Below are 26,066 nucleotides of genomic sequence, written 5' to 3' on the forward strand. Positions count from 1 at the left end.
TACGCTTCACAGACATTTCAGATAGTCTTTTTCTAAAGATTACAATCGCTCTGATTATTTCTAATCATTAGTCTATCCATTATTTCTAAGGATCACTAGGAAAGAGGGCAGTCACCCCCCGCCCCCCCCAGACGCTGACACCGAGCAGGCATTAGAAAGAGGGCAGTCACCCACCCCACCGGGCACTGACACCGAGCAGGCCGTCCCAGTGCAGATTCCTGGGACATGGAGGCCACCTGGGACTTGTCCATGGGCTCGTTCCCTGCGTTGGACCTCTCCCTGGAAGCAGCTAGGAAGCACAGCCCCGCTCCTTCCAGAAGAGAGAGCAGCTATAAATCCTCCCCTCCCAGAACATTGCTTGGAGGTGTCGGGAATCAGAGCAGCGGCCGGTCAGCTGCTTGCTGACTCCCGGAGCCGGGCCGTAAACAGGCGGGTAGTGATGGATGGGGTGAAATTAATCAGGCACAGACGCGTGTTGGTTACAGGAGATTGTTTACTTACGCCGCCCGGATAGTGACGTGCCGCGCAGGCAGAAGACTTGCGTTGTTTACATTCGAGTGTCTTAGATTATAATCGACCGTGAGCATGACGAACGAGATACCGTAAACGACAGTACGGGCCTGCAGGAGGGTTGGGGGTACGTCCGGGAGCCGCGCTGACGGAAGAGATTGATGACTGATCAAGTCACCAATTTACTCTGATGCTTGTGTTCAGAGGTCTTCGATTTAGGCGGAAGTTGTTAAACTATTTATAGACAGAGGTAACTAACGGAGGTGTCCAATGATGGGCTGCTAGGTGGAATCTTTAATTATCTGGCAAGCAGCAGTTCTTTGTGCTCTCAGGTTGCTATCAGGTTACAAGGTAGTGGGTCAGGTTTTTTGTCTGATACGTGAGAGGGGTCTGAGCTTGTTTCTTGACCAATTGCAGGGATTTATGACAGGGCTATTCCCTTTTACTCTGACCAATCATAAATCACGCTTAAGTTTCGTTTCTTGGTTGTGACGTGGGCATAAATTTAAGTTTCTTGCTTGGATTTTTTTTCTTAGGAACTTCTGGACAGAGATTTCTTTAACCCTTAATTGACTGTTGTGTGCATCACTTGCTAATGACATGGGCACTGATTAATTTGGTTGTGACAGGAGGGATGAGGAATGAAACATGTTGGCTTTTTCTACCAAATAAAAACAGCACTCGTGTGCCACAGAAGCAGCTGGTTCAATGGGAGGCACTGCTCCCCACAGACCTATGATTGCCGACAAGCCCCAGAAATCCACTGTGAGGCTGTTTAGCCTTGTACCCCGAGTAATGCTGCTCTCAGGACTGGCAGAGAGCAAGGGTGAGTGCTGGGGAGCAGTCTCACCAATGCACTTTGGCTTCTGCAACATGTCAGTCCGGTCAGGTGGAGGCTCGGCATCATCTCCCGAGCTTGCCGGTGCTGAAGAACAGTGTTTCTCAACCTTTTAAGTAGCAAGTACCCCCTAACTTCTGAAAATTTTACTAAGTACCCCAACACTCACTTTACAGGGGATTTTATACTTACAGACTAATGTGTGCCATATGTCAGAAGCAGGGCTGTGCATATAAGGCCGTGATATGACTGATGTCTGGTCTGATCTGATGTAGGTAGGGTTGCCACCTTTTACACCAGGGGTGCACCTGGGCTAGAGGTGATGTTGGCCAAAGGTAGGAGGGCTGGACCCAGTGCCGCGTGAAGTGTGAAGCGCCAAATTATTACTGGGGAATTTAAAGTGCTGCGCAGTGTGTGGCAGACCAAATTTTTTGCCATAGTTTTGACAGGAAAAGAGGGTGAGAGAGAGAGAAAGCATTGGGGTACCCGCGTACCCCCTGCCTGTGTCTCACATACCCCCAAGGGTATGCATACCACAGGTTGAGACACTGTTCTGTAGAAGAAAGTGGCCATTAGACTCATTCTTCCTTTAAGCAGATGCCTCTAGTCTCAATCTCAGCCTGCTAGAGCACAAAGCCATTTGGGTCCTGTCCTAATCCACGTGTACCACATCTGTTTCTCCCATCAAGGTGGTTGGGCTGACAGCTGGGACAGAAATCTGGCTCTGAAGTCCACTGAGTAGGGAAATGTGCACGGCACATGGATCTGGCCCTCCCTCACACCCAGCGTTTGGGGTTTTGGAAGGAAGACCTTGTTTTCTTAAGGAAACACAAGTGCTGAGGTCCAGTCCTGCTTGAAGGCCTAGCCCAGCAGGAGGAATAGCAGCGCTTGGACTAATGTCAGGAACTAATTTGGAGTTTCTCTTCCCCATGCAGGAGGTGCCTGCCTTCTGAGCAGAGCTGAGGAACAGCGTCCCGAGGAAGGGCCAGCAAACGTGGAGCCACCACAGACTTCCCCAGGGACTTTGGGTGAGATGGGCTCCCTGAGACCTGAGAAGGACCAATGGCAAAAGGGTCAGGAGAGGCTTCAAAAACAGGAGAATATAGCAGTGAACCAGGTACCATCTCCAATGGGGTGTGAGATTGGAGAAGAGACAACAGCCAGAAAGAGCCCTGAGTTCAGGGGACAATTTGTGGAGTTGAGAGGCCTGAAGAGCCTGGATCACAGCAAGATCCATTCTGGAGAGCTTCCCCACCGCTTCATCAAATGTGCAAAGAGCTCTGTGTGCAGCCTGGACCTGGTCAAGCACCAACATGTGCACAGGGAAAAGCGTCAGTACCAGTGCATCACGTGTGGTAAGACCTTCACCGAGTTCTTCTCCTTGGCTCAGCACCGGCACGTCCACTTGGGGAGGAAGACACGTCGTTGCACCAAGTGCAGGAAGAACTTCATCTGCTGGCAAGACCTGTCCCGACACCGGTGTGTGCAGCGGGGGGAGCAGCCACACCACTGCACGAAGTATGGGAAGCGCTTCAGGCGGCCCTCTGACCTGGCCCAGCACAGGTGCCTGCACACAAGAGAAAAGACACATCAGTACTCTCCGTGTGGTAACATCTTTATCCGCTCGTCCATCCTGGCCAAACACCAGCTCATCCAGACAGGGCAGACGCCTTGTTCTGATTCTGGGAAGAGCTTTACCCGCCCTTCCCACCTGGCACGGCACCACCTTGTGCACACAGGGGAGAACCTATATCCGTGCCCTGAGTGTGGGAAGAGCTTCACCCAATCCTCCAGGCTGGCCCAGCACCAGCGCATCCACACAGGGGAGAAGACACTTGGGTGCCCTGAATGTGGGAAGTCCTTCAGCCGCTCCTCCAGCTTGGCCCGACACCAGCTTATCCACACAGGGGAGAAGAGACATCAGTGCTCTGTGTGCGGGAAGAGCTTCACCCAGTCCTCCACCCTCGTTCAGCACCAGCGCGTCCACACCGGGGAGAAACCACATCGGTGTTCTGAGTGTGGGAAGAGCTTCACCCAGTCCTCTAGCCTGAGCCGGCACCAGGACCTCCACAGAGAAAAGGCACATCAGTGTTTGGTATGTGGGAAAAGTTTTACCCACTCCTGCCACCTGGCCCGGCACCAGCGCATCCACACAGGGGAGAAGCCATATCGGTGCTCTGGGTGCGGGAAGAGCTTCATCCTGTCCTCTAGCTTGGCTCGGCACCAGCGCCGCCAGACAGGGAAGGCAGACCAGTGTCTAGTGTGTGGGGAAAGATTTACTCTTTCCTGCCACCTGGCTGAGCACCAGCGCATCCACATACGGAAAACCTCACATCAGTGCACTGAGTGTGGGAAGAGCTTCACCGAATCCTCCAGCCTGGCCCAGCACCAGCGCATCCACAGAGCGGAGAGGCCACATCATTGCCCCGAGTGTGGGAAGAGATTTACCCAAGCCTCCCACCTGGCCCGGCACCAGCTTACCCATACAGCAGAAAAGCCACATCAGTGCTCAGAGTGTGGAAAGAGCTTCACCCAGCCCTACAGCCTGTCCCAGCACCAGCGCATCCACACAGCGGAGAAGCCCTATCAGTGCTCTGAGTGTGGGAAGGGCTTCACCCAGTCCTCCCACCTGGCCCGGCACCAGCGCATCCACACAGCGGAGAAGCCCTATCAGTGCTCTGAGTGTGGGAGGAGCTTCACCCAGTCCTCCCACCTGGCCCGACACCAGCGCATCCATTCCCGGGAGCATCCATAATTCTGGCAGCAAAGCAGGAAGGGCTTGCACATGTCTACATATTTAGCACCCACCTATGGCTGTATTCAGGCAAACAGCCTCATGCTGGGGGACTGCAGAAAACGTTCACCCAGCCTTCGGCCCTTGTAGGGCACTGCAACGCCCAAAGGACCCAGGGGGTGGCCTCTGGGAGGTTTGATTGGTGGGCTGGGGCTAGGAGGTAACACCTGAGGCCAGCCCAGATGCATGCAGAACCTGTGAGGAGACTATCTTTGCATCAGCCCTGGAGCCTGTGCATTCCCCATCATTTACTAAAAGCAGGCAGTGGTCCCAAGGGGAGAACGAGTTCCTTCAAAATAGGGTGTCCTCTCCAAGACAACTGGCTTCAAATGACACTCAAGAACTGTCACCTCCCAGCTTCATCCTCCCTCCTGTTCCCAGGCTTCTGGTATGTGAGGCTCTTGAGTTGCAGGAAGGAGGACATTCATGGCTGGGGAAGCATTCCCTGCCCTCCACCCTGAACTCACCTTTCCTCACCGCCACCCAAACCCTCTCCCAGTCACACTCAGGCCCATTAGGTGTCTGCAAGACACTGCTCTTGCCACCCCCTGAGCCTAGTTTAGCAGATTTTGCTTTTCAGCCTGTCTTCAAAACTGTGCAGCACTGGGTGCCTGCTGCTCCCCCTGCCCTCCTTTCTTTCGCTGCATTCTCTATAATGTGTTCTCTGCTCAAACAGACCCAGAACTGGTGGCCCTGAGGACTGGGGCAGTCGCCCACAGCCCTCTCCTTCGTCTCCCCTTGCCCCATCTGCACTTCCCTTGGTGCAGGGACAGTCTGAGACGAGAGGCCTAGCATCTGCTAGGCAGATGCTTCTGGCTGGGGCTTGGGGTAGAGGGGCTGGATGGGGGCATGGGGCTGAGTTCTGCTGCTGGCTCCCCCTGGGTCCTACTGCCCCTGGCTCCTGCCATCTTTGACAGGCAGCCAGGAGATTAAAACTAATTTTCTAAATGTTTTAGGAGCCTTGCGGGCTGGATAAAATGGCCTGGCAGGCCGGATGCAGCCCACAGGTCATATTTTGCCTGCCTCTGTGCTAGTGGGTTACTCCAAGAGGTTAATAACTCATCATTGCGCATGCTCCTTTATTCATTGCCTCTGTAACTGTCCTCTGCTGGTCTCTCCCAACATATAAAACTGTGGTCACTTTGTCTGTATGACAGCACTTAAAAAAAATAACCTCGTAACTTTTTTTCAATGAGTCTTTGTTTTTTGGCCAGAGGGCTGGTTCGTCTTGTTGATGGAGGCAGCTGCAGAAAGGAGAGGGAACGGGACTTGGTTTGACACGTTTGGAGGCGCCTGTTTCATGCCTCCCACGTGTGGGCACAGTTCACCCCATTTCAGAGGCCTTTTCCCATGTGCTCCCCTGGTTTCCTCGGGCTCCCCCCTCTGTGGCCCTGCCTGCCGCATCCTGCTGGGACAAGCAGACAGGGGAGGCCACCCTGGGCATGGAGACCTTTGGGGACGGCATCTTGCCTGTGTCCTGCCCTCGCCCCAGGGCTGCAGGTCTGCAGCAATGACATGGCCCCACTTGCACTTCCGGGTTGTGACTTGGAACAGTCAATGCGATTGTCACAGGTGCACCTGGGGCTGCTTCCACTTCCCGGTCTCTGGAAGGCCCGCGCCTCTATGGTCTCCTCCATCTCTTCTGGTGGTCCTGGAGGACCACGACTCTGCGTTTCCGCTGCGTCTGTTCTGGGCGCTCTGGAGAACCACGGCTCTATGGTCTGGGGCTGTGGGGTGGGAGTGAGGGGCACTGGAAGGGGCACCATCAGCCGGGACCAGGTGGGGCAGTGGGCACTGGAGGGGCACTCCAGGGTGCAGCCCACCCCCAGGCCCTGTGTCAGCGCAGGGCAGGACCCCCACAAAGTGCCAGGTGTGGGGCTGGCTGAGGGGTGGTGGGTCGTGGTCTGCCCCCCCCCCCCAAATCACTCGATAAAATCCTGTCGTCTCCCCCCCACAGGCAGGAGCCTGGACGCTGCCATGTGCGCTTGAGGCCAGAGCGCGCGGGCCCAGGCTACCGAGATGGAGCTGGCTGCCCAGTGCAGCCTTCGGCCGTAACAGAGGAGCGGGACCCAGCCGGCTCCAAGCCCTGGGCAGGGGAAGTCCCTCACGTTGTCCCCACAGGTGCAGGCAGAGCATCCCTGACACGGGCGACACCGCAACGGGTCAAGCAGGAGCGGTCATTAGGAAGAGATGGGTTGGTGCAGGTCTTGAGGGAGAATGGATTTTCTCTGTGACTTCTGGCTGGTTACTGCTCAGTTAATCCCTGGCCTTTGCTCCGACTCGGAGTCCCCTGACACAGAGGGGACCTGGGACTCATCAGCTGATGAAAGCCCCACCGGCTGCTTCACAACGCGAGCCCCTTCCCCAGGAGCACGTAAGGATCAGTGGCTCTGCCCTCCCCAGCAGCATCTCTCAGCCGAAAGCTGGTGCCTGCTTGATGGGGATTGATGTCCCAACACTTCAGCTTGTCCTGTTTTCCCAGCTGTGACAAACCCATCCATGTCCCTGCTTATTCGGCCGGCCTTGGCTCCCGGGGTCTCTGCCCGTGTGGACAGTTCTGAAAGACCGGGCATATTCCACAGCTGGGTCCTCAGTGACATCCAGCCAGACCCCACCACCGCTCTCACGAGTCACCAAAATCTTCCAGGAAGTTCTGGTCTCCCTGAGACACCTGCACCCTGTCTGGTGAAAGAGCCACGACTCTGTTGCCTTCTCTGTAGAGGAGCTGATTTCCTCTATTCCAGACAGACAATGCCTTGGGCACCTCACTTGATTATCTTCCCGTTACACCATGAGATTATGAATGCCTGTGCCTATCAAACACCATAACACAGCTAACAACACGACAGAAACTGAGCCTAGCTTCACACTAGTTAGAGAGAGGAGTCAACCTAATTTGGGAGAATATCCCCACATGCCACATGAGGCCCCCAGCACACATTACACTTAAGATGCGATTAGGTAGTTAATCACATCTTAAGTTGCGACTTGGCCAGGTACTAGTGCAACAAATAGCGTGAGGAAGGATGGAATAAGTCACATTATTATACAAATCGTTTAACGATTTTTTGCGACAGGATCTGATGTGGGATAGGAACCCATCACACCTTCACTTGCCTGTCTGCTGGGGCCACAGTAAACCCCAAAGGCAGCTCAATTTTGGAGTGAATCCATGACACCCCTAGAAACCCCTGTCCAACTGCAGAGCCCTTGGCCTGATGGCAAAGCGGGATGTGACCTTGGACATGGAGGGACCTGTGGCATTGAGGCAACCCCACTCCCATACCTAGAAATACACTGCTACTGCTACTGGCCATTTCCAGGTTATATGCATCCTTGAGTTTGCAGCATTGGGCATTTTTCTAACGCCCTCTGCATGGACCTACCCAGCTCAGCAGGCTTTCCTCATCGTGCTTCTCTCTTTGCACGTCGTCTTCATGCTGTCCTTGGCAGTGTTTTCACTTGGACAGAACTTGCGGTGGCTTTGCTCAGCTTCAACTAACTAGTGGCTTTTTAGCAAGTTCGATGGCTATGCAAGGTCTCGTGGGAGCAGACACTGGCGGTTTCTGTGGTTACCCTACGCTCTGCTGCTATGATCAAAGCCCGAGTCCCAGTTACTCCTCTGTTCTGCCCACCATGAGCCCTGTGTGCCCAAGAATGGTCTGGTGTGGGAGTGCAGGCAATGGGTTTTCCTAGTGACTTTGGGCTGGTTTTTATTCACAGTTAACCCCAGGCCTCTGTCCTGCTGCAGATTCCCCCGCCGCAGAGGAGACCTGGGACTCGTTGGCAGATGAAAGCTCCTTGTTCCCCAGTGAAGACCCTTCAGTAGGGACAGGTAAGAAATGGTGATTCTACCCTTTCCAGCAGCAGGAAGCACTGCCGATCAGCAGGAAACTCTTGTCTGCTTGAATGTTTTGTTGGGGATTGATTCAGCACGTTGCCTGTTCTCCTGGCGTCCCCCTAGAAACAGCCCTCATCCCCTGGAGCAAGTGGCCCTGTTTGTTGCCTCCTCTACAACATACATCTTGACGTAGCACCAGGTTTCCTGTTGTGTCTCCTGCAGGGAGTAATGTCCACGTTTGCCGCTCTGAGCAAGGGCAGAGTCACGGGCTCATCTCCAGCTTCTTGGCTGCGGAGGTCCATTAGAAGGGCCCTGCTACACATTCAAATGGAAGCTGGAAAGAAACCAGCTATAGAGTTGTTACACATTTTCAAGCACTAGCTTGGTAGCTGGTTGGTTCTCTTGATAGCTGGGGAGTCATTTTTATCACGTGATAAAGACTTTGCATGTGTGGCTGGTGTAAATTTATTGTGCAATCCACCACTTAATGGTGTGATAATTACTTTGCTCTTGTGGCTGGTCTTAATTTGTGTATTAGCTGATCTAAATTTATTGTTTGGTTCAGTTGGGTAATATATGTAAAGTCTAGCAGGGCCCTTAGAAGATCTGTGGGATTTTGACTTTGCATCTCTTTTTCTCCCCCATATACTGAGGCCTTGGAGGCTGACTTAGGCACATGCCAGCACAGGGGCGTAGCAGGGCTCTGCCTTTGCTGGTGGCACTGGGGCTAGCCTGTGTCATCATCGCTGTCCTTGTCGAGTGTTATTGATGTGCCGTCAATGTTGAAGGCTCCTGCCACACGTTACATATATTACACAGCTTACTGGTCAATCACGCAATAAATTTATACCGGCCACATGTACAAAGTAATTATCATGCCATAAAAATGTCCATTAAACTATTAAAAGAACCAAACACCTATGAAGTTAGTGCTTGAACAAGTGTTAGTGCTTGAACCAAACCAGTAAGTTGAACAAGCAACTTTATAGCTGGTTTCAATCCAGATTCAATCTGAACGTGTGACAGGGTCCAAAGTCTCAAAGACTAGTGCCAGCAAAAAGTCACCAAAAAATCCCAACACAAGTCTTGTCTTAAAGAACGACCACAGGCTCAGTTTGGTGGCAAAGGTATGTCCAGGTTTAATGTCTAGAAGACGTGGCCTTAACACAGTCAGATAAGGTGTCGACGTGCTTATGCCCGTGACAAGGCATTGGCACCATGCAGGTCCTCTGGGTCAACACAAAGTTCCCTTTATTTCTAATCCTGGTTTTATACAGTGTTCAAAATACACTACATGTTACATTCCCCCAATATCTTGAGCCATCCTGTACCATGGGCTTGCTCCACATCTGGACCTAGGGGTTCCCATTCCAGCCTTATCCGGGTACTGAACTATTCTCCACCTTGTACAGCCATCTCCCCCTCGAGCATCTGGCCACATGCGAAGTTTTGCTTGTGCTAGGAGTTCAGGCATCAGTCGGATTCGCTGGCCAGGCCTACCCTGGCCAATGCTTTAGCAAAGTCTTTGCACGAGCAGTATCGATGATCAATGTGCCAGTGAGGCCTGCAGCCGGTGGATGCTCTTTGAGTGCAAGGACCCTGAGCACAACTGAGGAGCAGTCACCTGAAGAAGGGCCTGTAGACCTGGAGCTGCTGAGGCCACCCCCAGGAAGATCTGGAGAGAGGGGCCAAGCCAAGTGCATGAGAAGCAGGGTAGGTGCCCACAGCAGAGAGAGACCATGGCTGTAAGCAAGGGACAGGCTACAGTGGGGTGTGGGTGTGCAGGCAGGGCAAAGCCCAGCAAGAGGTGAGGGTGCGGGGAAGAGCCAGAGGAGCTGAGACCTGAAGATCCACAAGACGCTTTACCAGCAAGACAGACTGCATTGAAACCAAGCCAACAGGGAGTGCCTCAGGGGTGGGGGGGAACAGAAGCTTGCTGCCAAGTACAGACAGCCTGGGAGGCAGGGACTAGAAATGCCGCTCCCAGCATCTGCAGGTCCAGTGCTCCCTGCCTCTGGAAGCACTGCCTCGGCTTCCTCTAAGGCTGGGGTGGGCAATTATTTGAGCTGGAGGTCCATGCCGGGTAGGATTACCATACACCCAGGGTTTCTGAAGGTGTGCTCTGTGTGCAGAGCCCCCAGCGGCAGGCAGGTGAGAGAGGGGGAACGTGCGAGTGCGCTGTATGGGCAGCGGAGCTGGCGGGGCAGGGGGCTGTGGGTGGGGAGTGCGGGGTTTCAGCATGGTCTGGGGGACGGGGTACAGTGGGTCAGACATATCGCTGCTTCCTCCACAATCAGATACCCCTTCCCCCTCTCCTTCCCTGCTCCCCTCCCCCACAGATGTCCTTTTTGAAACTGGAAATATGGTAACCCTAATGCAGGGAGTTTTGGGGAGCTGTTGTGGGCTGGGTGAAGACCCCCTGTCCCCCCAGCCGCAGCGGCTCCCCAAAACTCCCTACACGGCAGATTAGTAAACTAGAGATGTAAAGACTGTTTAAAACATAATTTGTTTAATCTCCTCTAATTATATTAGTTAAATAGTTAACCAGCTCGGACACAGGTGCTGCTGGGAGCTGACTCTTGGGGCCCTTTTGAAGGAGGTGGTGGCAAGCCCTGCCAGACAGCACAGCCCTGGCGAAGCCCCATGCTGGGAGGTAGGGAGCAGCTGTAAAGGAGCAGCTAATTGCTTAATTGATCAGCCATTAGGGTGCCTGCTGTTTTCCTCTTGAAGGCATAGGCTATGGGTACTAGTCCCCCTTGCCCTCCCTCCCGCCTGTCCTGCTGCGCTCTGGCTCCTGCTGGGGCACTGCACGACTTCCCCCTTCCCTGCCAGACTGCACCACTCCCCTGTGCTAAGCAATAACTGGTAAGCCAACCAGTGATCACTGGGTTTATCGGTTAAACGATTCATCTTTTTCACCTGTCACATCCCTAGTCTACACCATTCTGGGACCTCTTCGGGCAGGGCGCACTTGGCCAGGCAGATGGGATGGGGCCAAGGTCAGCAGGGGTTGGGGCCAGGCTCATGGGGCAACGACAGCACAGGGCTGGGGCCAGAGCAGAGCTGCTCCCCATATGACAGACTGTGCCTGGCCCAACCTGGGAGGGGGACAGAGTCTGCACCCGTGACCTGGACAGACACGTGCAGGCAGCCCGAGTACAGCACGTCTGTCTTGCAGCGCAGCCCAGCAGCACGGGGTGGCCTAATCCAGTTACGATCCATCACGGGTGCCCTGCACGGCCGAGCCGCGCTGCTCCACAGTCCCACTGTATTGGGGCTACCCCACAATCCTGGCCCTGGCCCCAGGCTCAGCCCCAGTCACCTGTCTCGCTCCTGGATGCCAATCCCTATGCTCCCGTAGCCCATCTCATCCCATCTACACCTGCCCACAACCCCATCTCATCCCCCGGCTGAGCCTGCCCTGCCTGTGGGGGTCCCGAGCCAGTCTCCATGAAGATGCCTGCTCTGTCCAGCACCCCCAGCAGCGGATGTGGGATGAACGAGCTGAGATGCTCAGGCAGCAGGGCCAGGGTCGGGTCCAGCAGCAGAGGTAACGCCGGCAGCGACAGCTGAAAGGAGCCAGCAGGGCTGCTGGGAGTCACAAAGGTGAAGCAAAAGGACCTCCATGCCTTTTTGTTGCACCACCAATACCTAAAATTCGTGGTCGCTACGATGCCAGTAATAGATTGCGCCACTTGCTCGTGGCAGACGTCTGTTTGATGGGAGGAGAGCTTCCTGCACCCTTCAGCTGCCCCGACCAGCTGCCCCGGAGGCTCGAGAGGCCGAGTCCTGCAAACCCTGTGAAGTTCCAGGCGGGGTCGGGCCCCTGGAGCTCCTGCGCGGCTTTCTCTTCTTTGAGCTGTGCCCTCGGGAATCTCGGGGTGCATCTCAGTAAATGCAGAAAGCTAGGTTTCCCCCTCACATCGCTTTCTAGCATCGTCATCACCATGGACCACAGTTTGCTTTGCCCTTCTACGAAGTTTTCTCATTCTGCTAGAGTTTTGCTTCACGTTGGGAAGTCTCTTTGCAAAACTCGCATGACCCACGGGGCAGATGATTTCAGATCTTTGGTGACACCCGTCCCTGCGATGTGAAAGGGAGGTTGAGTACAGAGCCCTGGTGAAAACCAGTTTTCACTTCGTAAAGGTCTTTATTACAGATGCTTGCTCTGACTTATGTGGAGGAGGATGGACATACCTTTAGTAGTCAGGTGTCCTTTTCTTCTTCCTCAGCCCCTTCATCTCTCAATACTTCAAAAATGCTCCTAATGCCACTATTCTGCTTGCTCTCCTAACGCTTCATCTCCTAATGCTTCCACAGGTTGAGTGTATGAACCTTTTTTTCCCTACTCTCCTTCCCTCTGCACTGCCGGCTGGAACTGCAACTTCATTTACAGCGCCGATGGCTGCAAATGTTCTCTGGGACAGTCTCTTCGTAGTCAAATCTCAAACACAAGCTTTGTTTCAGATTACATGTTAATCTTCTTTTCTCGTCAGTAATAGCATTGGTTACAACGTTATCCAATGTTTTTGTTTAATTATTGTGGATTTAAGCCAGCTTATCAATTATCTTTCTCAACTTCTCTAGCGTTCAGGTTTCTGGACGAGCCTTTCAGTGATACGTCTCTCACATCTGCCATTTTCTAGCTCTCGTCTTTTCTGCATAAATGACTTGGTCCACATCCACTTTAGTCTCTTACTGAAGACTTCTCTATTTACTTCAGTGCTTCATGAGGCCTCCATTTCCCACCTGGTGTTTCTTATGTGATTGATTTTCACTTAATGCACCTTTAGCAGCTGTAAGTAAAGCTTCCTTCCCTGAATCCCAAAGCGAATCTGCATTTAGCTCTCTATAAGATTGTTAGTTAATTTGCTACAGAGCCTGAGCTTTCTGTTTAAACTACCTTCCACCGTTTCTTTCCCTGACGTTCTCTTTCTGTATTTTATTTTTTGAGAACTCGGCAAGTATGATACCGTGGGGGGACCATGTTTCTCTCGCAAGGTGTCAGTCTTTATATCTGTTGGTTCTAGTCATTGTACAACCTGCCTTTTTGCATGAACATCTCTTCTGGAGGTAACATTACCATTTTTTTCCTGAGAAATTGGGTTGACCAGTGCCATACCGCAGGCATTATCATTCTGAAAAAATGCCTCCTTCCTTATCTATATCTCTAATGCGAGCACATGCATCTATGCATCTCTCTCTGTACATACATGTGCGCCTGTGCATCACCTTCTGTAAGGATTCACCCACTGAATTAAAAGGCTGCTGTCGTTGCCCCAACAAACATCATCCTCTTCTACGCGGTGCCAAAATGAATTACTTTCTTTCCCATATATAAGCTTTCATTGTCATCAATCAGTCATGGGCTCTTCACTTCCAAGAATCATTATGGCAAGCCTTTATTGAGAATAAATGGTCAGCTGGATAGATGGGTATGAGTGTGTTCACTCTTTTCAAATCAATATTTCAAAACTCTATAAAAGTATTCTCTTCCTTCCTCCTTGCACATCACAGACCACTGCCCACCTTCCTCGGTGCCACTGGGAGCTTTTTACCCTTTATATACCTCTGAGGGATCATGCTTCATACAACCACCATTGTACTCACTTGGGTAACTGAGGCCATGATCTATTGAAGGTTTCTTCCTATAGTCGTTTGCTATGCCAAATGTTCTCCTTTCTCTTTTCTTTTGAGTCCTCGTTAGAATGCTTTCTTGATTTTGAGGCACAAATCTGGTATCTCTGGGGTACCGTGAACTTAAATTTCCATCTTCCCTTAGCAATGCAAGAGTTGATAGCTTAGCCCAAGGTGGCCGTACTTCTGTTATGCCCTCTGGCAGGGCATGGTCTTGTTTGAATTGCCCCATGGCAGCTATCAGAGTTGGAAGAAACCCTTGGGGGTTATTAAGGCTTGGGCTATAGAGAGGCTGTGCTCTGCGCCCCACTCTGCTAGTCCCGTCGCTTAGTTGGAACTGAAACCCTGCTCCTCCTCTCTGTAACAGTCAGGAATAAAGGCAGTGTTTAATCAATAGCTCCAGCTGTATGAAAAGCTTACTAGGTGCACTTAGGATTCACCATCTTTCATGCTTGGGGAGATAGAAGCACCTCCTTGTTTCCACCAGAATTTCCCACTGGGGCACAAGGGCTACGAACTGTGAGACCTGAGCCCTAAAGTCCACGTGGAATTGGACCCCTTGTTCTGACAGTGTAATTGAGGCCCAGCCATACTCTGGGGTTGTCCCAGCACAGGGAAATAGAAGATCTTTTCCTTTGCCAGTTGGACAGGGACTAATTTCTGGGCTCCTGTCTCCACCCAGCAGATGCTGAGACAGTGGGCAGAGCAGAGCAGCAGCAGCAGCCTCCTGAGGCACGGCCCGCCAACCTGAAGCTGTTTCAGACCGGAAACCAACTCCCCACCCAACAGAGACAGAGAACAATGGAGACCCAAAAGAGCATGGAAGGATTTGAAAGGCAGAGACTCCTGAAGAGCCGCAAGCGCATGGTTCCCAGGGGGCAGGGGCTGCATATATACGGAGATGAACATGGTTTCTTTTCGCACACAGCCCAGCCAACGGGACGCTGCCAGCAGTCCCCAACGTGAGCAGTGGCGGGGCAAGAGCACGGACCCCAAGCTGCTGCGAGGCCTCCCCCAGCAGAGAAAACGGCTGCCAGGCTGGTTCCAGTGCAGCCCCCAGGCCTTCCACTCCCAGCGCGGGTGGAAACAGGAGCAGGACCCAGCAGGCACTGATCCCAGAGTTGGAGCCAAGGGGCGAGGAAAGTCCCGTTTGTTGGCCAGGCTGGGACCACTGGCGCTGCACACTACAGCACTCAAGCCCCACCCTGGCATTCTTGCCAGTAGGCCATCCTGCCCTCCCTGGTGCCTAATGGGGCAGTAGGTGAGGGGGCAGGAGGTTTCTGTGGCCCACTATAACCCCAATGGTAATGGAGGATGTTAGTAGGATACTGGGGAGGAACATCCTGCTGGGGATACCCACCTGCGCAGGGCATGGTGGAGTTTCAAGGGGTTGGGGAGTCCTGTGCAGCCCCTACTGAGCCTCCTATTGCCCCAACGGGTGCAACTATTACAGCAGGAGATTTTAGCAACAGGCTAACAGACGCACTTGTCCCCATATCTCCCAGTGAGGACTCAGACTGTGATGGACAAGGAATAAATTTGCCACTGAATGAAGAGTTTCCTTTGGGTGTAGACACACGTATCAGCCAGCCTCACTCCCACCAGGGGTTACAACGGCAGAGCAGGGGCATGTATGCCTGCTAAACTGGGATAACCTGGCAGCCTCAGTTCTGTCCATTAAATGTCAGCCCCGCCAGGAGAGGGGCAAGGCCAGAGGCAGATCCAGTGGGGGGCAGTCGCACCCAACCCTTTGTTTTAAAGTTTGGGTGGAGCAGGCATCAAAGTCCACGGGTCGTTATCGTCTCGCTGATTCCTGCTAATCTTGCCCCCTGCCACAGGTGTTAGCGACTCTCTCCTTTATAATGGCCTGGATTTTCCACTTCTCAGACTATCCCTTCTAAAATTTTGCTGTTTGCCGTTGCTGGCAAAGTCTCCCTTCTGTTTCACGGCTGTTCTTAGCTCTAGCCAAGAACCTGAACTCAGATGTGGCAATATTAACTCGGGTATAAAAATGACTGCCAGTTTAATACTTAATACTTCAATACTGATAATAACTTAATAATTTAATACTTAATACTTCAAAAAGTTTTATGAATCAGAATAAAAGACATGTATTTGACTAGAATGATTAAAGGACTAATGACATCATACGTTTGGACTATAAATTTGCCTAGCTGCATTTTTTTTAAAGCTTACCACATCATCTAGAAAATCAGTGCGTATTTCCAACACTTCCAGGAAAAAACAAAAGTATCTTCAAAAGAGTAAGATGGTCCTCGCATATTGGTAAAGCATTTGGTTTCTCTAACTGGAGAAAAATGTGTTGTGCTACGTGTGATGTGCTGCACCATCTGCACCTGCCTTTTCACAATGCTAAATCCGTCTGTGCTGAAGAGCCACTCCCTAGTGACCCGGCTTGCCTCAATTCACGTCCATGTGCCCTCATGGACTCCGACCCCAGATTTTCTAATGGCTCCTCACACCTGCCCATGAGAGTCCTGCTGCCTTCCCAGCCCGTGCACGGGCTTGAAGACAGGGGAGTTTTGCAGCCATTCCCTCGCACAGCTGTCCCCGCATCCCACGCACTCATGGTGTGCCCCTAGTTGATTCAGGGAGCACTGGGGAGCCTCTTACCTCCTGCCTTTGGTCCAGGTCATTCTGGCTTGTTCACCCCTCCTGAAACACACAAAAAAAGCAGTAACGAAATGCTCATCAACTTACAAAACTTCACGCTGGCGGGGGAAAACACAAGGGGTGATGCACAGGAGACAGCAGAGTCCCCAGGAGCACAGCTGTGCAGATGTTCATAGCACCTCCCCACGCGGGCACAATGATCACACGCCAGCCTCTTCCAACGGGGATGGCACGAAGGACAAGAACTTACTGCTGCACGTTTCCAACCGCCGCACGAGCTCGTCCTGGTACTTGGTTGAAGAGCTCGGTCCCCCCAACACCGCTCTGCTGTCAGGTCTCGCTGGTGGATGCTGTCAGATAAGTCAAACGCTGTGTTACTTGCTGGCCTCTGAAAAGTGCCAGCATCAAAACTGAGAGGGGCAAATAAGGCCACTGCAATGGGGCAGATTTCCGGCGCAAAGAGGAGGCAAGCACTAAACTCTTAGGACCTCTCCTGGGAGAGCTCTGCCACAAAGCAACCATTATTATCATCTTACTGAGAGAGGAACTTGGGGTCCTGTTCCTTTTCCCTTCTCCGGGGGCACGATAACCGGCTGCGTACAGGCCCAGCCGTGTCCCTCGGTGCCTGCAGTGAAATGCACTGCGACACGGCATTAGAAGGAGACGGGGGTGATGCGAACCAGCATCGTGCAGCAGTCACAGCTGCTCCTGCCTTCGCCTTTACAAAAAGTTCCCAGCACAATAAACCACCCTGGGGCATGGAAGACACCAGCGCAAGTCGGTCTGGAGACGCTGTGCAGACCAAAAGTAGCAGCAAGCGGTTACTATAAGGTAATACCAGGGTAGGTGACAAGAAAGACTAACCAACGCCGGCCATTGCGGGCTGCTGTATAGAGATGCACGATTCTTGTCTGGAGTCTGGGGGGGTGGGGAAAAAAGGGGGATCATTAAAATGAAATACTGAAGAGCTACTTTCGGTTATTGCAAAGGAAAGGAACATTCCCAGCCAGCTTAGAGAGAACAATTGAGAAAAAAAACCATAGCATCATTCAAGCAACATCAAATTAAATAACACTGCAATAAAATTCAATCTAAGGTACCGTGCAAAGATGATCCAGCCCAGGAGACAAAAGGCAGATTTGTGCTTTCTAATCACATTGGCGAGTGCTGGAATGGAGGACTGGAAACGCCATTTTTTGATAAAAGACTTAAAACCTTTTCCAGTGACTCAAGGAGATGCCAGACTCTCCAGTTCTCAACTTCCCTTGCTCTTTCCTGGCCAGGACTCAGAGGTGTCCCTGCCTGAGAAGGCAAACATGAAGTTACCAGCTGAAATGTGAAGTCCAAAGCGGTGCCTTGAAGCTCCACTCCTTTATTAAGGGGCAACCGAAGACTGCCCGGTAACTCAGCAGGTCATGTCCCTAAACAAGTGCTGCATTAGGGAAGGGTGGAAAGACCCGGGACCCATTTGGGAAGAACGTCTCTGCAGAAGCTTTGGGATTTCAGTTCCAACTCTTTGATAAAATACTCACGTGAAAAGACCTGGTGTCTAAAAAGCCCCTGCTCCTGGCTCAAGACGAGCCCTTTGTCACCCAGGAGGCAATGATCTTAGGTCACACGGGTGCAAATGTACCTTCCCTTATAAGAGCGAGTGCTCTGGGAAGGCCCCTGCTTTCTCCTGCCAAATGGCCCAGCGCTGCGTGAGTCAGTGAGAACGGGGCAGGGGCTGCGGGAGGAGGAGACGCCGTCTCGAGTGTGCGCCAGGGCAGGCTCTGGCACTGGGCTGCTGCAGCTACAGCAACAACCACGCTGGGAGAAGAGGAGGGCAGCCATGGGCAGGGGGCAGGGGATGCAAGTCCTTCCCATGCACTTCCCCAGGAGGAACAGCACAGCCAGGAGGTTGCTCTCCAAGGGGGATTTGAACTGGTTTATAATTTGCCAAACTGCGCTTACCCCAGCAATGGCTCTGCTCCACCAGAGCAGGGGAGATTGTGCCCATTAAAGCAAGGGGAACTTGCAGCAGTTCAAGCCACGGACTGTCCCATTTCCCCTCCTCCCTACCTCAGCAGAAATGCAGGGACCCCTGGCCTGATGTGCCGAGACACCTCCTCCGTGCTGGATCCGGTGCCTGCGCTTGATTTCTTTGGCCGCTGAGGTTTGCTGGGATGTCTCCAATGACACACACGGGCACGGCATTAGTGACTGAACTCAAAAGCAAGACAATTAAACCAACAACAGGCACTAGTCGCGCTAAGCTCCCGATTGACAACCTTAGCATCTCTGTGTGAGACTGAGGAATTATACAATGGTCCCTAGGCAGGAGCTGAGCATCAGAAGTGACTGGAAACAGCAGTCCACACCCAACAACCCATGTAACTTCACCTGTGGAGAGAGGAGCCGGGGAAAGTTCAGCATAAGACCTTGGTTTCACTCATGAGCATCGCTCAGGACTAAGGAAATCCCTGGGACGTGTCTCCAGGAGGGACAGCTCGCCATTCCCAGGGCTAAGATCACTGCCAAATATGCACCGTGCAGGCTGCCAGGATTTCCTGAGGCCAAGCTCAAGTCAACAAATACATCACATCTGTTGGCCTCCTCCACTTCATGGGGATGAATTCTCTCCTGACTCCACATCCTATCAATTATGAAATGAGATGCCCTCAGGTTTGCCTCTTTTCTTGCTTCTTATCTCCAAAGAAGTTTGGCAGGGCTGGAGCTGGGGCTTTGTGTCACCTCCTGTGACGTACACCGATTTCCCAAAACGGACTAATTGATCACCGAACAGCTGCAAAAAATGCAGTGACAGGGGGTCAGTCAATGGGGAAACACCTCTGCATCTGCTAAAGCCAGTAGACTGCAACAAGCCCTGCTTGTTCCTCACTCGCAACCGCAGCATCCCAGTGCCTGTCACAAAGCGTCCCACGCCTGAGCTCAGTTTGCTCTCTCCGGAGCAGCGGGGAAGGTCTCTAGGACATGACAAGCTGCATGTGCATTAATCCCAATGCACCACCTGGTGCATAGGGGTGCATAAAGAGCAGGTGGGATTTAGTTGAGACTTCAAGCACTGGGATCTACGGTCTCTCCTAGCCCAACACGCAAGGAAGAGCAGAAGTGTCTGCACGTAAACTTCCAGGTGTGCCCTGTGTAGTGGGCAACGCGAGTTATGGTAGGGCTTTTAGCCGTAGTCCAGCCCTTCCCAAGAACTAAGCAACAAAATTGAACGGAGCGCCTTCTGTGCCCCTGGGAGACAAGAGTGCTGTGATGGAGCACTAGGCGAGCAAGGCACACCACCGTCCCTATCAGGAAGGTGGCTGGCACAGTGCCAGGGGATCAGACAATTTGGGATGAGAAAAAAGTTACAAAAGAGATGGACAGACAAAGGAACCCGTGCGTTCTGTGTTGCCCCCCTGGGGAGACACGAGCAACTTGCTGTTTGAACAACCGGGAATCCCAAAACTAACATCCCACACACCCCGCGGAAGAGCCGAGGCTGGGACCGCGGAAGGCCACTTGTCAGGCTGGATTACAAGGAAGAATACAAGGGATTACTAATAGAGTTCACTTGATACCAAATTGGACAAGGGCCACGTCAATCCTTGGGGGTCTTTGGCAAACAGCATCCTAGGGGCAACACCCCAGGCTCCACCCAACCTTGGTACCCTTCCCTTGGCAATACAGGGGGGCCTCTGCACTCCAGCTTCCAGAAAGGAGGGTGCCGTACCCCACTCAGTTGCCAGCAGCAACAGGAAAGGCAATGGTTTCTTCAGCCAAGGGGTTGAATACAAACTTTCTACCTCAACCATGAGTTTCACGTTCACCGTCTTCACTGAGTGAGATTCCCTGGAGCATCCTGCTGGTGGCTGTCCGTGACATCCCAGGGCTGGGATCTGGAGTCACTGGGCCTGAAAAGTAAGAGCATGGTGCTAGTTCATGGACTGTGACAGCACAGCACTTACAATGGTAGAAAACGAGGGTTGAAGGGACCTCAGGAGGTCACATCTAGTCCGACCCCCTGCTCCAACCAGGACCAAGTCAAGTCGTTCCTGAGGCCACTACAGCTGTTGGGGCACCTCAGATGCTGCAACAACCCTCTGTGTTTGGCTAGCTTCATGCACTCTGGCAGTTGAAACCCCATCCAGTCCTTAATCTTGGTCCCCAGCAATTCTTGGTCTACCTCTTTTTCTCTTTCCCCCCACTGCGCTCTGCATTATGCTGTTGGCAAGAGCATCCAGCCTTCTCGTGATGCGTCCAAACCATTGCAGCTTCCTTCATCGCACGACCTCCAACCACGGTTCATACGTTCCAATTTCTTGACTGATCTGCTCCTTGACAGACGCATTGGTCTGGTGCTCAGTGAACAAGGCCAAAGCAGGACCAGCCCCAACTAGATCATCCCAGCCAAGGCTTTGTCTAGCCAGGTCTTCAAAACCTCCAAGGATGGAGACTGCACCACCTCTCTGGGCAACCTGCTCCAGGGTTTTATTACTCTCCTAAAGTTTTCCCTATTTCTCTTGCTGAAACGTGAGCCCATTGCTCCTTGCTCTGTCATCTGCCACCACTGAGAATGGTCCGGCTCCATCCTCTTTCCATCCTCCAGATGCAGCCTCACTAGTGCCGAGTAGAGGGGAAGAATCACTGCCCTCGATCTGCTGGCACCGCTTCTACTAATGCAGCCCAGGATGCTGTTAGCCTTGTTGGCACCAAGGGCACACTGCTGGCTCCTGTTCAGCTTCTTGTCCCTTGTCACCCCCAGGTCCTTTTCTGCAGAGCTGATGCTCAGGAAGATGCAACTTCCTGGTGATTGCTGGGATTGGGGTTGGGGCAGAGGGAGAACATCTCCCACTAATCCAGCTCGTGATGCTCCTAATCGAGGACCACTGCAGCCCAAGGCAGGAATAATCGGGTGCTCTTTTCTTGGGGACATCTCTGGGGGGATTTCACAGTTCAGATTCAACAGAGCACTTGGACAAGGACAATCCTCTGCATGCGCTGGGATTAGTTCATAGCAACACTCCAGCATGACATGGGGATATTGGGACTTGGGAGGGGGGGGGATGGAGAATTGACTGCATTTTGCAAGCCAACACACAAAGCAATTCTCTCCAAGAGGACTCTGATCCTGCAGCTCTGGCCACGGGGCTGTGTCCCACTGATGCCAGGGGGATCCCAACCAAAGGAAAAGCCATAGACTGGGCCTGGTCACTAATCATCTCAGTGCCTTTGACCATTGTGCCGAAACCCCAAAACTCCCAGGCGGGAGTGTAGCTAACAACTTCTGGGCCATCAGGAAAAGCCCCCAGAAATATGGGAAGCTGTGTGCACACTGAAACCACCCAGCCACCTTCACCCTCCGTGCTGGGGTGCTGCATCAAGAACAGGGGTGCTTAGTTGATGGACTCAGCGCCAGGATATATGAGCTCTCCCCATCTAACACACCACGACCAGCAGAGTTGTAGAGGCCAGGACGGGAATTCAGGAGACAGTCTGCACTTCAGACATAGGCAATGGTATCTGTCTCGCTTGGGTACCTGCGTGGCCTCCACTACCACGGTGCTTGAATACTTCTCCGTCTTTGCTGTCTTGGCCCCCGGAGCATCGTTCCCATTTCCCAGAAAAGGGAACTGAGGCAGACAACAAGATCTTTGGTGGCCTAAACCTGCCGACGAGCGCCCGGGAAGGAACGGCTCAGATCCTGGGGCAGGCGCTACAACAGAGCCGAGCAGGGAAGACCGCACAGCAGAGGACGAGGCAGAGGACACAAAAGCTGTCATGACGTTAGCGTGCTGCTAATCAAATAACGTGGAAAGTGAGTTAAATTGTCTCAAGCTTGACGACGTATTAACAATTTAAAAAAAGCCTTCGAGGGCTAAAGGAGGAAGGGCAAGTACACGCTGCGGAGGCAGTAGGTCCTGGCAGGGATGCTGGCGAGTCGGCATCCCCCAGCCCCTCCTGCCGGCACACTCCAAGCCCGCACATGTGCCAGGAGGGCCCTGTCTCCTGGGAGCGTGCCCCATGATGCCGGTGGGATTGCCCCTGGATTCAGAGCGGTGGTCAGTCTCCACATCTATTCCCCCAACTCCAGGGCATCTGCCGTCCGATATCTCGCTCTGCTGGAGGCCGAACAGGCAAGAGAACACAACGAACGTCCTCAAGAGCCCCCACGTTCCCTTGCTCTTCAATCTGCTCCATAAAAAATGCTTTTAAGCACAGCGAATGTTATTCCTGGCAGACCTTTCCCGAATTTGCCTTCTCAAATGCTGCTAACCGAGGACTCTTACTGGGCTACGCAAGCATATCTGAAAGCAGGGCGATCTTCCCACACTTGCCAAGTCTAAATACAACTACAGGAAACCACACGCTTCCCACCGGCAAGGCCAGCACTCGCCTGTCCGCGCGACAAAGCCTCCAAGCCCCACCTGCCGCTGCAGACCCCCGGCTGCGCAGAACCGGTCTAACCATTAGGTGAACTAGATGGTGGCCTCGGGCACCAACATTTGGTGATGATACGCAGAACGTAGCAGGAACATCGTTCTTAATGACAGCCCTGGCCGGCATACCGCGGGCAACGTCGTCCTCAAAGATGAGCCCTGCTCCTAGATCAGCTTCCAGCTCCTGACACAGCCTTCTTAGCCTTCCTTCTCCCTCCCAAGCAGGGGCGGGGTAGGGTGCATGGGGGTGCACGCGCAGCCGGCCAGCGGGGCGCCAGGAGGGGCACGTGCCCCGCCAGCTCGAGAGGCTTGCTGTGGGCGGGCTCCCGGCACGAGGAGGATCAGAGTCGGACCAATCGGCGCACAGAGGAGCGCGAACCCCTTTCCCCGTGAGCCAATCAGAGTGCGGAGAAGGAGGGCGGGCTCCTCCACCCGCCTGCCCTGGCAGAGGCCAATCAAAGCGAAGAAGGGCGGTGCGGCGCTGACCCCCGCCCATGCGGCCACTCCACCCAATCACCGCAGACCTCCGGGCGGCCAATGAAAACGCGAGCTTCCGATCCGGCCCTGCCGCGCTTCCAGGGCGGAGGAGCGGAAGTGCGGTGAATCGTGTCCGGCCCGGAGCCACGTGTTTCCCTTTGGCTGCCAAGAGCAGGGGCCGGCGGCACGCGGCAGAGTCTCCAGGCTGCCAAACCTCGCTTGCGCCGCGGCCGGGCTCAAGCAGCCGCAGGCTCGGGCACCGCAAGGCCGCAGCCGCCGCCGCAGAACTACAGTTCCCAGCGTGCACCCTGCCGGAAGCGCGTGTGAGCTTGTGAAGACGCCCGTTTCCGAGGCGACCGGCCACGCCGGAACTACCAGCGTTTGCCCGCGGCCCGTCGTGGCACGGGGCTCCTGCGGCGCATGCGTGCGAGCACTGCTGCGTATCCCCCCTCCGGCCTGGTCCCGCACGCGCAGTACAGCACCGCTCTGGCCGGCCACTATGCATGGAATAACGCATGCGCAGCAACCAGCGGAGGGTGGGGTCCTAGTGCGCGCTGGGTTGGAGGCTACAGCTAGTCCATTTCCAACTACGTCATCCCATCCAGGCTTTAAACCCCTGCCAGGATGCAGATTCCACCCCCTCCCTGGGGAGCCTGGCCTGGTGCTTTCCCCCCCACTCCTAGAGAGATTTTTTCCTAATACCCAACCTCAATGTTCCTTGCTGCAACTTGAGCCCAGTGCTCCTTTTCTGGCAGTGCTTTTTGAGGCCCTAGGGCTTAGGGCCTGCCAACCTGTAGGGTAACTTCTTCGTATAGGAAGGCACATGGCCTTCTCACACAGAGCAGAGATTGGGGTTTGTATGATCACTGAAGTCCTCCATGCTGGGCAACAAGCTGCCTTGGTCTTCCTGCAGCGATAGGGCCTTACCCTGTACAACCTGGTATGCCCAAGTGCAGAGCAGCTCGCAGGGAACAAAGTGGAACAGAAAGATGAAGCACGTGAACACCCAGCCCCTGCCAGACTACAGACAGTAGTAGTAGTAAGTTACCTCCCACACAAAAGCACCTGGATTTGACCCTGCTCCAAAAAAAAAAAAAAAAAAAAAAGGCTTCCTATCCCTTGAAAGAGCAGCGCACCACATGCTATTAGCACATCTTTTATCCGGACATTAAAGGGCAACATCCACCACCCAGCTGCCCCTTGGTGCACGTACTTGGGAGATCTGCCCTAAGTCCAAAAGCCAAGTAGTGAAACATGCCAGAGCAGGAAGGCTCGGAGGGATCACACACACTTGCAGCTTTGCTTTACAAGGCCGGGGTGAGGACACGGACGGACGGGACTGCCCCTGTGCCACGTGCAGTTAATCAAACCAAAGTCAGACAAGCCAACCAACAGAAAAAGAACAGAAGCAAGACTGCTTATTCTTCTCACAATTTTCGATTTGCCACCCCTTGTTTTAGTTTTCAGGCCTTCTGTTCAGAACTCAGGATGAGGCTAGTAGTACATTGCACGTACAGAGCTGATACTCTTTCACACAACCAGCGGTTTCTGAGCTTCCACGCACAACGTATCCCCCTTTGTGTTCCCATTTTTGCACTTATCCTCCCATTTGATTATCCCCCCCCCCCCCATTTATTTTTCCCGGCAGATTAGTTAGACAGAAACAGTTTCTGAAGGGCTTTTGCCTTGTGGAGCAGTCCACAGCATGACTTGGACAGAACGTGCACCTTGAAAGATCAGAGCCCTAAACAGGAGGATTGCCTGAACAGCCTTGCCTCTGTCCCTTTCATAGAATTCCCCTTCGCTCAATGATTTCGCTTTCCAATTTTCCACTCTCCCTGACCTTGCTTCGTTCTCAGGATAGCTGCCAGTTTGAGACATCAGAAGAGAATGATAAGAGCATTAAATGAGATCCATCTCGGCAATAAAATGGATCTCTCATTTCTTTCAATGCAGATACAGAAAAGAGAATTTCTGCCTAGTAATAACCTTGCAATTCTTTTTGTCTGGAGCTCCACACATGGTGCACATCCTCTCCATTCAGATGTCTGACAGGCCAGTTTTTTACTCCCCATCAGGATACTGTCAAATTTTTTTTTGATGCAGTATTTATCTATCCTCATTGGATTGGATTATAAACACAGGATACTGCAGTTGGCTTGATCTCTCATTATTATGCCCAATTCTTGTCCAAGTGATGGACAAGCCATGAGATTGAGAGATTGTCAAAGGCAGTATAAAAAAAATAAAAAGAATACTGCTAGCAGGAAAGCACCTAGACCTGACAGATTTCCCAGGTACAGAGCATTAAGAATGTGTCATTTAAATGAATGGTGTCATGAACCGCTAAAGGGCCGAACTTTGCCTGCAAACGGAAGGGTAGCCTAAAGACTAGAGCAAAGATAGGAATCTTTCAGTTTAAAAGATGTGTATGATCGCCACTGCCATGATGTACACAATTGTTAACATATTTATCTTCACAACACTTCTGAGCTACACAAGTATTACTACCTGATTTTAAAGTTAGAAAGCAGAGTAAAATAGAGGCTAGGAGCCAGGTTTTGACAGTAGTTTAAGTGACTCGCATTACAACAACACACGAGGTACACAGGTATGGAAGTGGCAATTGTACACATGCTCTAGTCTTCAGACATCCTTACTACTTTCTGCCTGGGAAATCTGACAGATCTAGATGCTTTCCTACTAACAGTATTTTTTTCTTGTATTAATTGCCTTGATAATTTCTCAAATCTCATGGTTTGTCCAGCACTGGGAAGAGAATTAACCATAATAATGAGCGATCAAACAAAAAGCAGGCAGTTGCACTATCCCCTTGCGTTTCCTCAGAGTTTTCTAGGAAGCAAGGTTTTAAGGCGATTTTTAACTAAACCAACGGTGTTGTTGGGA

General features: G+C 52.7%; 2 protein-coding genes and 1 long non-coding RNA gene across 14 annotated transcripts in view; 1 reads left to right on the forward strand and 2 right to left on the reverse strand.

The window, feature by feature from the left end:
- The window catches only part of LOC132245795 (uncharacterized), a 10,228-nt gene extending 7,941 nt beyond the window's left edge, over positions 1 to 2,287 (reverse strand). The window contains exon 1 of the long non-coding RNA XR_009457504.1: positions 502 to 2,287. This is a non-coding gene — a long non-coding RNA (uncharacterized LOC132245795). The remainder of the gene's footprint in view (positions 1 to 501) is intronic.
- LOC102575447 (zinc finger protein 135) overlaps positions 1 to 5,334 on the forward strand; it is a 21,409-nt gene extending 16,075 nt beyond the window's left edge. For both annotated transcript variants that reach the window (XM_059718697.1, XM_019497547.2), the window contains exon 7: positions 2,284 to 5,334. In XM_059718697.1, coding sequence (XP_059574680.1) covers positions 2,284 to 4,103 — 1,820 coding nt within the window. In that variant the 3' untranslated portion in view covers positions 4,104 to 5,334. The remainder of the gene's footprint in view (positions 1 to 2,283) is intronic.
- On the reverse strand, positions 2,831 to 23,683 carry LOC132245794 (uncharacterized). 11 transcript variants are annotated; one of them, XM_059718703.1, is made up of 7 exons: positions 20,429 to 23,683; positions 20,049 to 20,156; positions 18,316 to 19,039; positions 17,355 to 17,556; positions 16,505 to 16,604; positions 16,255 to 16,296; positions 9,068 to 13,978 (listed from the first exon to the last, which is right to left on the reverse strand). In XM_059718703.1, exon 1 carries the CDS (start codon positions 23,674 to 23,676, stop codon positions 22,537 to 22,539), a length of 1,140 nt encoding a protein of 379 aa, XP_059574686.1. In that variant the 5' UTR covers positions 23,677 to 23,683; the 3' UTR covers positions 9,068 to 13,978; positions 16,255 to 16,296; positions 16,505 to 16,604; positions 17,355 to 17,556; positions 18,316 to 19,039; positions 20,049 to 20,156; positions 20,429 to 22,536. The 11 variants fall into 11 exon arrangements, with proteins under 11 accessions (XP_059574691.1, XP_059574692.1, XP_059574686.1 ...); XM_059718704.1 differs by adding an exon at positions 17,119 to 17,172 and having other exon boundaries at positions 20,049 to 23,683; XM_059718712.1 differs by having other exon boundaries at positions 9,069 to 13,978; positions 18,316 to 18,636; positions 22,812 to 23,683.
- Positions 23,684 to 26,066: the final 2,383 nt, after the last annotated feature.

This window comes from Alligator mississippiensis, chromosome 15, assembly GCF_030867095.1.
Source record: "Alligator mississippiensis isolate rAllMis1 chromosome 15, rAllMis1, whole genome shotgun sequence".
NCBI lineage: Eukaryota > Metazoa > Chordata > Crocodylia > Alligatoridae > Alligator > Alligator mississippiensis.

What these genes read in the sequence shown, in the direction of transcription:
- LOC132245794 (XM_059718708.1), bottom strand. Translation starts at nt 23,676, where the DNA reads ATGCGTTATTCCATGCATAGTGGCCGGCCAGAGCGGTGCTGTACTGCG.